This window comes from Ovis aries, chromosome 13 (assembly GCF_016772045.2).
Source record: "Ovis aries strain OAR_USU_Benz2616 breed Rambouillet chromosome 13, ARS-UI_Ramb_v3.0, whole genome shotgun sequence".
NCBI lineage: Eukaryota > Metazoa > Chordata > Mammalia > Artiodactyla > Bovidae > Ovis > Ovis aries.
Genome location: NC_056066.1, coordinates 10,708,123 through 10,720,393, shown reverse-complemented (window position 1 = coordinate 10,720,393; position 12,271 = coordinate 10,708,123). Strand labels below are relative to the sequence as shown.

The window sequence follows — 12,271 nt, the reverse complement described above, 5'->3', positions numbered from 1 at the left end:
TCCTCTTTAATATAACTTGGTGCTTAAAGATGACCTACCAAATCACATTATTTTCTATCAGCCACTAGAGGAAAAAAAACATTGTTCATTCTGAAGTGACTACCTTTTCCTTTCGTCATGAGTCTTTGTCCTAATAATATGATGACCTAGGCTCAGCCAATATTTTAAGAATAACCCAAGCAAAATATTTAGAGGAAAATAAGTCTCCCTTGGGTGGAGGCGAGGGCAGAGACTGTTGAAATCTGGAATCAAAGAGGAAAGAATTTCAGAGTGACTAAGCATCAGATACTCTTTCTCCTACTACAGATAAGAACCACGGACTCACTGCACACACGTCCTCTGACATGCATGATGCAGTTTCTATGTGTTTGAGACTACTGATGTCCCGAATGCTTTATCACCTGGGGTGCAGTCCTGGGCCTCGTCCACAAAGATGGCGTCAAAAGAGGCCAGCAGGGGCTTGCTGAGCTGCCAGAGTTTCAAGTAGCCTAGGAGAAGGGGCAGAAGGGTCAGAACATGGGGTGAGGTGGGTCCACATGGGGTCAGGGGTCCGGACAGGCCCATGCGTACCATCGTGCGTCATATGGTAAGCCTCCTCCTTGCACTCGCCCAACTTCCGCATGTTGTCCCAAAGCCGGCTCGCTTCGAGGACTCCATTCTAGAAAGCAAGTGACACGGTGACACCGAGGTCAGGGCCCAGAAATAAGGGGTTCCCGTGTGCACACGGGTCAGAGAGAAGGCTCCAGCACACGGTGAGTGGCGGCCCCTCTCTGACCTCCCCTGGCTCCATGAGGGCCTCGTGACACCATCAGGCACCCAGACAGCAAGCAGCCAGGGCTGGACCACACCCAGCGGCAGAGCATCTCTCCGGGAGCACAGCATCCAACGAACCAGGAGAGGCTGGATGATTCCTCTAGATTCATGACCCATGGTGATTATAATTCATAAGGAGTGTGGCCAGGGACTTCCCTAGCAGTCTGGAGATGAGGGCTCTGTGCTTCCACTCCACGGGGCACACGCTAGATCCCCGGTCAGGGAACTAGGATCCCACACGCTAGATCCCCAGTCAGGGAACTAGGATCCCACATGCTGTGCAGTGGGACTGAGGGAAGAAAAGTGACCAATGACTGAAAAGAACTGATAAAAATTAGAAGAGAGACACTTCATCCCCAGATCCCAGGACCAGTGGACCCCATGAGGAGCTCTGATGGCCCTGGCGGGAGCCCTGTCGATGCAGCGCAGGCCAGGCTGAGGGCCCCGGGAGAGGGCCACACCGCACAGAAGACTGTGGGCAGCCTGCTGCCGCACCCGCCTGCGGCCTGCCCCCACCTCTGCCTCCCGCCAGCAGCTCTGAAGACACCGAAGGCTGGGGCGACCCGACCCCAGGCCACGCCCTCAACCTCCCAAGCCTTAACTCCAGGGAGACGGAGCCGCTCACCAGCTTCTCGCTCTGTTCCACCATGACTCGTTGCCCCTGGCTGTTCTTGCACCAGATGGGCACGTGGTCAATTGTCAGCTCCTCATCGGCGGAGGCGAAGAAGTTTTCCAGAGTCTTGCACACAAGTTTGGCCCTGATGAAGCCACCCTTCCCTTCAGTGAGGACGGAGTTGACCATGAAGGGGGTTAACTTGAAGAGATTCAGCTTCTTCTTCAACTGGTACCTGCAACGCACGTTCTGAGGGCACAGCGTCGGCCTTCCTGGCCACAGAGGACTTGTGTGCCCCCGGGCCTCCCCACCTTCTCTCCAAATGACACCACCAGGTTGCCGGCACTGGCTCCTCCAGGTGAGGAAACCAGCGAGGAGCTGAGTGAGGTCCTTGTAGGACCAGAAAGGGCTCCTCTAGGCTTTCTAGTATTCAGATCCAATAACCCAGGAGACAAAGGGGCTCACAGCAGACACCGCTATTTCATGGTGTGGACCCAACTCCAGGAGGCCCCGGGAGGACCTTGAACCTCCCTACAGCCTTCTCATCCAACAGGGCGTGGCTCAGGGCCCTGGAGCCTGGGTCTAGCGCCCCTCAGCCCCATCCTCTCCCTTCCCACTTCCAAGTAGAACCTGAACTGAACTGATCAACCAGGCTGGTGGTACCTGGGACTTCAGACATTGTCATCTGACCTGTGCCTCAACTCCAGAGAAATGAGCATGCCTCCCTCAGTTGACAACGTATCCCTCTGGGGTAGAAGTATAAAGCACTAAATCTTTCCTGATGTTCCCTGCTTGTAAACAGAGATAAGGCACTACGTTTGCCCCCGTCACTGCAGTGCGCTGACTGCAACGTGAAAGCGGCACCGTGATGCTCACTTGCGCCCGATGTGACCGTAGGCCATGGAGTGGAAGGTCTTGCAGATGACGTTGCTGGGGAAGACGAGCTCTGCCTGCTTGGCAATGCTCTTGTTGAAGGTCACGTATAGAAACCTGCTCTGAGACCACTTCTCAGCATACTTGACCAGCGTGGAGGTCTTCCCAGTGCCTGGAGACGCCAAGAGAAAGGGAGGTCACCCTCTGACCAGGAAGAACTGCTCCAACTGTGCCCTAATCAGCATTTTCCTGTGCTCATCTCGCCACCAGCCTGGGACCTGACAGTGGCAAGCCCTCCTGCACAGATGAGAACCAGAAGCCACGCAGTGAAGGGAGCAGCAGAGCTGAGACAGAGCCACCCAGGCTGGGGTCCCAGCCCCAGCTGCCCTAGCGAGGGGCCCACTGACTTCCTTGAACTTTGGTCTGCTCCTCAACCGTGTGCACGCAACACACAGGGAGAAAAAGCACTACGAGCAAAGGTCAGACAAAGAGTGACCAAGTACTTCAGGAGCCAGCTAGCACAAGTCGCTGACTGAGGCAAAACAGGGGACCACACCTCTGGGGATGCAGGTTAGAATCAGAAGGCAGAAGCCCTTCTAGGTTTCACTCTACAGAAAGCCAGGAACTCCTGACGTTGTCTGAACAAGACAGTCACACGACCTGCGGCCCCACAGCCATCGTGAACAGACACGATGACACGTAACAGGCTGGGTCAATCCCACAAACTGTGGACCATCTGCCCCCAGGAACTCCAGGGTGGATGCTCCCTGGAGTGGTAAGAAAACGCAATTATTCCTTGACAACTGCTTTCTAGATGATTTAATTGCAGAAGGGGAATAACAGGTGATGGCAAGATGCTCCAGCAGGTGGAGGGAAGGGGGAGGCAGCGATGAGAGGCCTTCAGGAGCGGCAGCCCCTTACCTGCAAATGCCATTATTTTCACCACCTGGAGAGGCTCCATCTTATGGCTTAGGATCAGCTGTTGTTCATGTGTCAGCTGGATGGTTGTTTTCTTTCTAACCATTTAGAAGAGAAATCAGGAAAAGAGCAAGGAATTGAAAAGATCAGGGATAGATACCAAAAACCAAATAGGAAAAACCAAATGGAATGAATAAAATTTAATGAGGAAAAAAAAAAGGAGAAGGGACTTTCCTGGCGGCGCAGTGGATAAGAATCCACCTGCCAAAGCAGGAGAGACAAGTTCACTCCCCGGTCCTGGCAGATCCCACATGCCACGGAGCACCTAAGCCTATGAGCCACAACTGTCAAGCCTGCGCTCTAGAGCCTGCAAGTCACAACTACTGAGTCTAAGTGCCTAGGGCCCGTGGTTCCACAAGAGAAGCCACCACAAGGAGAAGCCTGAACACTGTAGCTTAGGAGTAGATCCTGCTCACTGCAACTAGAGAAAAGCCTGTGCAGTGAAGACCCAACAGGGCCAAAAATTTAAAAAATAAAGTTATTTTTTAAAAAGAATGCTCTCTTCTTTAAGAGAAAAAGGAGAGGGTGGTCCTTTAGAGTGATAAAAACGTTCTAAAACTAGATTAGGATGTTAGCTGAACACTCAGTAAATCTACTGAAAATTACTGAATTTAACAATTAAAATGGTGATTTTTACGCAATGTAAACTATAACTCAATAAAGTGCTTAATACAAAACACTTTTTCTCCTTAAGCGTGACAGTCACGAATCAAAGGGGACAACACACCACACCACATCTGCAGACGGACGTACCCCGACCAGACTGATGGTTCCTCTTTGTCTCCTGAGGCCTGAGCACAGGAATTCTCCTGAAGATACAGGCAATAGAAAATGTTGTAGTGAATCCTAACAGGAAGAAAGGAGATTAGAGATTTTCATATTCAGTCACAATCTGTATATTAGTTTTCCTCAGACTCCTAACTGTTGCTAAAAAGAAAATATGTACCATTATTTTGCAAAAAAAAAAAAAGAGCAGCAAAGGGCTTAAATACACCAAGAGCTGAGGCGTCTTTAGCTGCACTGTTGCAGGTAAGCAGCAGTGCAGGTAAATATCCGGACAGCATGTTCTGGGAGAGGCCTGGCTGCAGGGCCCAGAGGAGAGACTGGTGCCCCGGGACACTGCGTGACCGAACAGTGCCTCCTGTCCCCAGAGTGCGCTTGCTTGCTGGCACCGTCGCACTCTGGTCTCTCTGAGAACCTGGGGCGCGGTGGGCGGGGGGCTCGCCCGGGGCCCGTACCGGTTGCTGATGCTGACCCCCTTCTCCCGCATGGCATAGAGCAGCACGGCGAGGCAGTACAGGGTCTCGGTGGCGTCCGGCACGGTCACAGTGGAGCTGGGCCGCCGCAGGCAGAAGAGCAGCTGCTGGATGTCGCTGACGCTGCTGGACAGGAGCACGATGGCCGCCACCAAGGCCCACACGTTGATGCCCTGAGGAGGGAGGCGGAGGGGATGAGAGAGGAGACCCGAAACACAGTCGGTGAGAAGCACACGGGACGACAATGAGGAAAGTCAGGCTCAGGGTTCACGTGTCTCCTACAGACCTGCTGCAAGGAGGCCAACTTCCCAAATGACACTTGGGAAACAATGGGAACGTCTCCTCTTGCCCTGGATTCCTTCCTTCTCATCACTTTTGGATCTGACTTCTCAGTTTCCGTTGACTGAATAATATTTATAAAGTCCCTAATATAAGACCCTGCACAGAGGTAATCCACACTCTCCCCACCCAGGTCAGTGTGAGCTCTCAGGTCCAGACACTCAAGTCCAATAAGCTTACTAATAAATGTGCCAAAAACGGCGGGTAAAAAGAAAACAGCAGTCTTTACAGAGAAATCAAGGCTGACAATTCAATGGCATGAAGATGTTAATTTACTATTGGCCTTCCCTGGTGGCTCAGTGGTAAGGAATCCACTTGCCAATGCAGGAGACAAGGGTCTGATCCCTGATCCAGAAAGATCCCACATGCCGCGGAGCAGCTAAGCCTGTGCGCCACAACTGCTGAGCCTCTGCTCTGGAGCCTGTGAGCAGCAACTATTTAAGCCCACTCGCCCACAAGCCTGTGCGCTACAAGAGAAGCCCCCGCAATGTGAGGCCTGAACATCACAAGTGGAGAGGAGCCCCTGCTTGCTGCAACTAAAGAAAAGCCTGTGCAGAATGAAGTCCCAGCATAGCCTAAAAAATAAGTTTTTAAAAAGAAATGCTAATCTACTACTTACTTTACGATTATTTAATAACTTATTAATGGAACTTCCCTGGTGGTCCAGTGGCTAAGACTCAGCACTCCCAATGGCAAGGGCCCGGAGTTGGTCCCTGATCGCGGAATCAGATCCCATGACGCAGCTAAGAGTTCACATACCACAACTAAAGATCCCACATACTGCAACTAAGACCCCGCGCAGCCAAATAAATTTAAAAAACCTTTTTAAAAAAGAAAAGATAGGTAGAATTTTAAAAAATATTTATTAAGTTTAATAAGTAGTAAATAAATTATTCAAAGTGTATGATTATGGACACAGTATGCTCCAGTTATCAATGTCTGAGAAAATGTTCACTAACATGGAAATATCAAAAATAGATACTACTATTCTTAACCCCTTGCAAGCCTCCCTGCTAAAAACACATCCATGAAAGGAAAGTTCTGCATATTTCTCACTACAATCGTCCTATGAAACAAACCTCACTCCACCATCGACAGCCACTTCTCGAAAGGCAGAGAAATGCACAGGGCTAGATTTCAACCTTCCACTGGTTGCAGAATAAGGCTGGGGTTGCACGCGGTTTCCGAGAGAACATTTAAGAAGAACCCTTGATCTCGATGACAATTCCAGAAGATGGAGTCAGGACACTGAGGACTATTTCCAGCATCTCATTAACTCACCATGTGTCAGTACAAAGCCCGTCATTTTTCCGGGCTTCCCTTGTGGCTCAGCTGGTAAAGAATCCAACTGCAATGTGTGAGACCTGGGTTCAATCTGTGGGTTGGGAAGATGACCTGGAGAAGGGAAAGGCTACCCACTCCAATATTCTGGCCTGGAGAATTCCATGGACTGTATAATCCATGGGGTCGCAAAGAGTCGGGCGTGACTGAGCGACTTTCACTTTCAGAAAATCCAAGTTGTCACCAATACAATGGGATGTCTTGTAAAGAAACTCTTACAATCAGAGTGTTTGGAGGCTAGGAGACCATCCTCTGTTGAAACTGCTCAACAGAATAGAAAACTGGATGAAATGCTTTTTAAAACTCCTTCCAAATTAAAGAATCTGTGGCCATTTATTTCTCTATGGGACCAATGACAAAGATTAAGGCTTCAAACCAGAGACTTAAGGAAGATTTTAAAAATAAATCTAAAACAACCTTCAGCCACATCTGACCACCAAGACATTTTCTTCCCAAGAGGAAAGGCGCCACCTCCCCAGCCCTCCCCACAGCCTCTTCACGTACGGCAGGGGCAGCACAGAGGTCAGGGAGGTGTTGGCGCACGCAGGCCTCTGCCTCGGGGAGGAGGAGGTGATCCCTCAGACTCCACAATGCCTGTCCAGGGTCCACACTCGGGGAGCACTTCGTGGTGGCTGTGTAGCTGTTAAGACATTCACAGCAGTGTCCGTGGGAAAATGATCCGTTAAATGCTGATCTCTCAGAAAGAACTTCAGATACCCACTGCCTCCCACAGGACGGTGACTTACCGGATGAGGTTCAGCACGCACAGGTCCGACTCCTTCTCTATGCCGTAGCTCGACAGGATGCCATCCACCTTGTTGACGGCTTGCTCTTCATTCATCAGGTATCGGTGATACAGCTTTTTCCAAGGAATGAACTAGATAGTTTAAGAAATCCAAAACGACATGTAGGCAATTGGCTATTAGAGACCAGGCTACATATATAGACAGCTGTTTAGAAAACAACTACAGCTCACAACTCAAAAGCTGGACAACAGGGCAGAAACATCACACAGATTCTAGTCAAAAACAAGAAGGTGGGTCTCAGTTTCTTGGTTCCAACAACAACTTGTTACAGAATCTGGGGAGAGCTAGAGCTTCAGCTTTCCTGTCTGAAACAGTCTGGTGCCTGTCGAGACACTGATGACTCAGAGTTTATAGTAAACAAAACAAACTGTAAGTCTAAAATTTTAGGAGAGACACAAAGAAGACGATTACATAAGGATAAAAGGGTCAGTTCACCAAGGAGCTATAACAATTATAAACACACATGTACCAAATATCAACGTCCTAAATCTAGGAAGCACATACGGGCAGAACTGAAGAGAGAACCAGACAACAGGAGACTCTGACGCTCCACTTTCAAGAACAGATAGCACAAACAACACTAGACCAACTGAACCCAACTGACATATAAAGAACACTCTACCCTACCACAGCATACAATCTTCTCAAGTACACACAGAACGCTGTCCAGGATAGATCATGTATGTAGCCACGAAGTCAGTCTTAATCCATTTTAAAAGACTGAAATGATAGAAAGTATGTTTTTCAATCACTACAGAATGAAACTGGAAATTAGCAGCAGAAAGAAAACTGGAAAACCCACAAATATGAGAAAATTACACAACACATTTTTAAAGCAACCAATGGGTCCAAAGGGAAATCACAAAGAAATGAGAAAACACCTTAAGACAAATAAAAACAGAGATACCAAAATGCATGGGATGAAATGCAAGCAATGCTAAGAGTTAAGTTTATAGCTATAAAAATTACATTAAAAAAGATCACAAATCAACAACCTAAATTTACACTTAAAGGAACTAGAAAAAGAACAAACTAAATCCAAAACTAGCAGAAGGAAGGAAATAAAAGAGACTATAGAGGAGAAATAAATGAAATAAAGAATAGAAAAATAGGGGGGAAAAAATCAATAAAATAAGAGTGTTTTTTTTTTAAAGATCAACAAAATCGACAACAATTAGATACATTATGGAAAAAAGGGAAGATTTAAATAACCAAAATCAGAAATGAAAGAGCAATGTTACAACTGATGTCACTGAAATAAGAAGGGCTATAAGAATACTTCAAATAGTTGCAGGTCAACCAACCAGACACTCTAGAAGAAATGAATAAATCCCTAGGAACACACAACCTACCAAGACCAAACCATAGAGAAACAAAATCTGAACAGATCAATAATGAGCCCGCCAGGCTCCTTCATCCATGAGATTTTCCAGGCAAGACTGGGTTGCCACTTCCTGGTCCAGGGGAATCTTCCCGACCCAGGGATCAAACCTGGGTCAACCGCATTGCAGACGGGCTCTGTACCACCTGAGCCACCAGGGAAGCCCACTGAGTAAGGAGACTGGGTCAGTAATCAAGTCTCCCCAAAAGGAATCATTCAGGACTAGACTGCTTCCCTGAAAGATTCTACTGAACATTTAAAGAAGTAGTATCAATCCCCCTCGAATTCCTCAAAATAACCAAAGAGGAGGGAGCACTCCAGACTTATTCTGAGGCCAGCATAACCTTATACCAAAGGCAGACAAAGATACCACAAGAAATAAAAAGAAAATGAGAGCTGTGACAAGGTCACTGAAAGTAACACCATCACATCATTGCTGGTGATGATAAAAAGGGCATTGTTCTAACATTTCAAGATGTAAGAATAAGCTGTGATATCTTCCCAAAATCTTCTCAAGCAGAACGGCAGGAACCCTCACTTATCCCCATTTCCCACCAGAGACCTTAATCAAATGCCCAGAAATACTGACCCAAAATAAAGTTCACAACTAAAAACAGAAAGATATTTGTCTGAAGGTAGGAGACAAGACCACCAAGCAAAATATGGAGCAAGAGCGATGAGAAATTTCCTCCAAAATCCTTTGGGCTTGGAAGAGAAACGTACTAACTCTCAACATATCCATCTTGCCCTCCATCTCCAAGGTTTTCAACTTCTCACTCGGTAAAGAATCTGCCTCCAATGTGGGAGACTTGGGTTCGATCCCTAGGTTGGGAAAATCCCTGGAGGAGGGCACGGCAACCCACTGCAGTATCCTTGCCTGGAGAATCCCATGGACAGAGGAGCCTGGTGGGTTACATCCATGGGGTCACAAAGAGTTGGACAAAACTGAGTGACTAAACACACACACTTGAAGAATGGGTTAAACTCTGCTGCTAAGTCGCTTCAGTCGTGTCCGACTCTGTGTGACCCCACAGACAGCAGCCCACCAGGCTCCACCGTCCCTGGGATTCTCCAGGCATGAACACCTGGGTTCACGGTGTTCACGGGTGTTCAGTGGGTTGCCATTGCCTTCTCCGGGTTAAACTCTACCTCTGGCTTATTCCCAACGGCTGGTCTAAGGGACACACCAGCTAAGCAGAACATTCTCCTAGCCCTCCCGGAGACCTGAACCTGGGAAGTGTAATGACACAGCAAACGGAAGCACAGGCTGTGGGCTAACGGAACCAGGAAATCCTCTCTGAGAGCGCGGGTTGCCCCTGTGTTGTTCTCAGAAGGTACTCCTGTGACTACACGCAACACTCATTTAGCAATCACCTCCTATTAATACGTGTAAACTACTGTGAGACACAGTGGAGCACACAGTGGAGAATGCAGACAGGACAACCAGCCCTCCAGCAGTGCTCTAATGTTAAATGAAGGAGGAAGGCTCTCTAAGATCATAGCAGAACATCATAGGCTTGAACAGAGGTATAAATCACTATAATAGCGTAAGGAAGAGAGAGAGGGTGCCTTCCGTGGGATGGAACAGAGAAGAGGAGTTACTTGGAGTGCAGCCTGGAAGAGGTGAGAGGTCAGCAGAGATATGAGGGGCTCTTGGGACTGGTCGGCTGTGGGGTGCAGATTAGATCAACGTAAGGGAAGTACCACACAGCCCCCAGCTGAGAGGCAGCACGTCGTGTGCTGTGGACAGAATACCGGGGTGGACTGGAGAGCAGTCAGCAGGAAGCCTGGAGTAACTAATAAGGTGGGACACACACGGAAAGTCTCAGGTGCCTCCAGGGGCTGGGATTTGATTCTGGAGGACAACGGACACTAACATTTCTGAAGAAACGCCATCGTCAGGAGGACGCGTTAAGCGAGGCGAATCCGTGAAGATTTAGAGCAAACATCAGAGAACGAAGAGCGCGTTCCATACCAGCGGATCGCTGATGACCTCCCTCCAGAGGCGGCACACCAAGCTCAGGTTCCAGTAGAGGTCTTCCACGGGCAGGAAAGCAAAGATGTGCCTCAGGACCTCGCTGGGCAGGCTGCAGATGTGGCTCGGGGGCTCCTGGCAGGGCAAGGTCCCAAGGAGCCCATAGTGAGGGTCAGGAACAGGGTCTGGACCAATGTCCTCCACCTCCTGGCTGGGTTCTCCAGGCTGCACGCTGAGCTGCCCCACCCCGACCTCTGCTTCCGGACTGGCTTCCCTGGGCCGTGTGCAGGATGGGGACGAGTGATGCCATGGGGTCTTCTTAGACACCCCATCCCACGGACTGGTCCCTGGGGCTGGATTCCTCTCGTCCTCTAAGGACCGAGACCGCTTCCTTGCAGGCAAAGCGGAGCCTGGCGAGTGCAGCCTGGTGTCTCCGTCTCCCCCTGGAGGCAGGGCACAGGGGCTCCCTGCCTCGAAGATCATTTCATCCTCTGAGTCCTTAGGGCTGTCCTGGCCCACAGAATTGCTTTTGGCCATGTCATTGGTGCACTGCTGCTGGCCAGCGAGGAAGAAGTCACGGCTGTATCTCAGGCATCCTCGCCCTAGACAGAGAACCCACAAAGAACGCATGAGAAATGAGGAAGGAGTGATGACCCTTCGCTGACTCAAATGAGACAAACTAGTTTTCAATTATCTATTTTACTATGGGAAAGGGACGAGGATATATTTATTGGTCTACTGATTACATATAAAGCTTAATACAAAAAATATTTATATCAGGCTCTATCATATGGTCAGACTATTGCAACAGGACTGTAAGATCACTGCAACAGCATTTACAAATACTGAGATACTCAAAGGCCACACACACTGTAGATTCTGAAATGCAAGGTATTTGGGGGAAAGACATACCCCTGGTCCCTCTTTTGGTTCTGGGTCTAGGATAGAGACCGTGGTTCGGGTCTCTGCTTGTCCATCTTTGACCAAAGGACTGGGACGCAGCCAAGTGACTCTGAGCGAGATGTTGGCACTCAATGGCTGTAAGATGCTTTCGCTTAAACCGTCTCACTGTTTTGTACCAAAGGGCAGAAGAAACGGGACTCTTGTTAGTTATCACAAATTCTACAAGCTAGTCAGCAAATTAAACGTAATTTTTAGGAATACGGTGACTGTGGACCACCTGAGCCAGCCCTTTCCATCTTCTCTACTTTCCCATCAATTTTCAGTCTCTCATAGTTTCTTAGCATCTCCTCCTCAGGATTTTAGAATCCTAAAATAACCTTCTTTTTTGCCTATCATGCTTTCTAGAAGCCCTGATCATGAAACGCTCATTTGAAAAGCTGCCACTATTGCCCACACGGAGATCTGCCATCTTTTGCTGACTTCACCCAGGCCCTTTATATTCCCGTATTAACCATAAATATTTTAAGAGCTAGCTGTAGCTTTTTAAAAATAAACATAGACATTGTCCCCTGAATACACCAGCTTCCCCAAATGGCAGGGGCAGAAGGCACTAGGGGACAGTCCCTGCGGGCTCCCCAAGGGGTAGCTCAGCCCTGCACGCCCCCGCCCGCCCCCAGGCGCACCCTGACACCCCGAGCGCCCCAACGTTCAGCACTGGTGTGACAGGATGGCAGCAAGGCCCCCGAGAGGGAAAGAATTAAGACCACTCTTCAGCATCTTCATGGGATGAAGTTTCATATTCCCCCTCAGCAACACAACAGCAACTGAGCCCAGAGTTCTGTCTTGAGAGCACTGACGTATTTATGTTTGTATCAGGCATTTTCTGCCAGGTAATTATTTTCCATATTTAGCCGATGCTCTTCCTGTTTCTGCATATTATCACATTTAAGATCTAACCCCTCCGATGTCATTAAATACAACAGTTACACTACT

At 48.8% G+C, this 12,271-nt stretch overlaps 1 protein-coding gene across 3 annotated transcripts in view; it reads right to left on the bottom strand.

Moving 5' to 3' along the window:
• FBH1 (F-box DNA helicase 1) overlaps positions 1-12,271 on the bottom strand; it is a 37,514-nt gene that overhangs the window by 15,905 nt on the left and 9,338 nt on the right. For all 3 annotated transcript variants that reach the window (XM_012188153.5, XM_004014171.6, XM_042230431.2), the window contains exons 2-12: positions 11,288-11,443; positions 10,376-10,977; positions 6,960-7,090; positions 6,718-6,853; positions 4,516-4,706; positions 4,031-4,123; positions 3,221-3,315; positions 2,303-2,471; positions 1,439-1,661; positions 571-658; positions 402-488 (exon numbers count right to left, since the gene is read on the bottom strand). In XM_012188153.5, coding sequence (XP_012043543.2) covers positions 402-488; positions 571-658; positions 1,439-1,661; positions 2,303-2,471; positions 3,221-3,315; positions 4,031-4,123; positions 4,516-4,706; positions 6,718-6,853; positions 6,960-7,090; positions 10,376-10,912 — 1,750 coding nt within the window. In that variant the 5' untranslated portion in view covers positions 10,913-10,977; positions 11,288-11,443. The remainder of the gene's footprint in view (positions 1-401; positions 489-570; positions 659-1,438; positions 1,662-2,302; positions 2,472-3,220; positions 3,316-4,030; positions 4,124-4,515; positions 4,707-6,717; positions 6,854-6,959; positions 7,091-10,375; positions 10,978-11,287; positions 11,444-12,271) is intronic.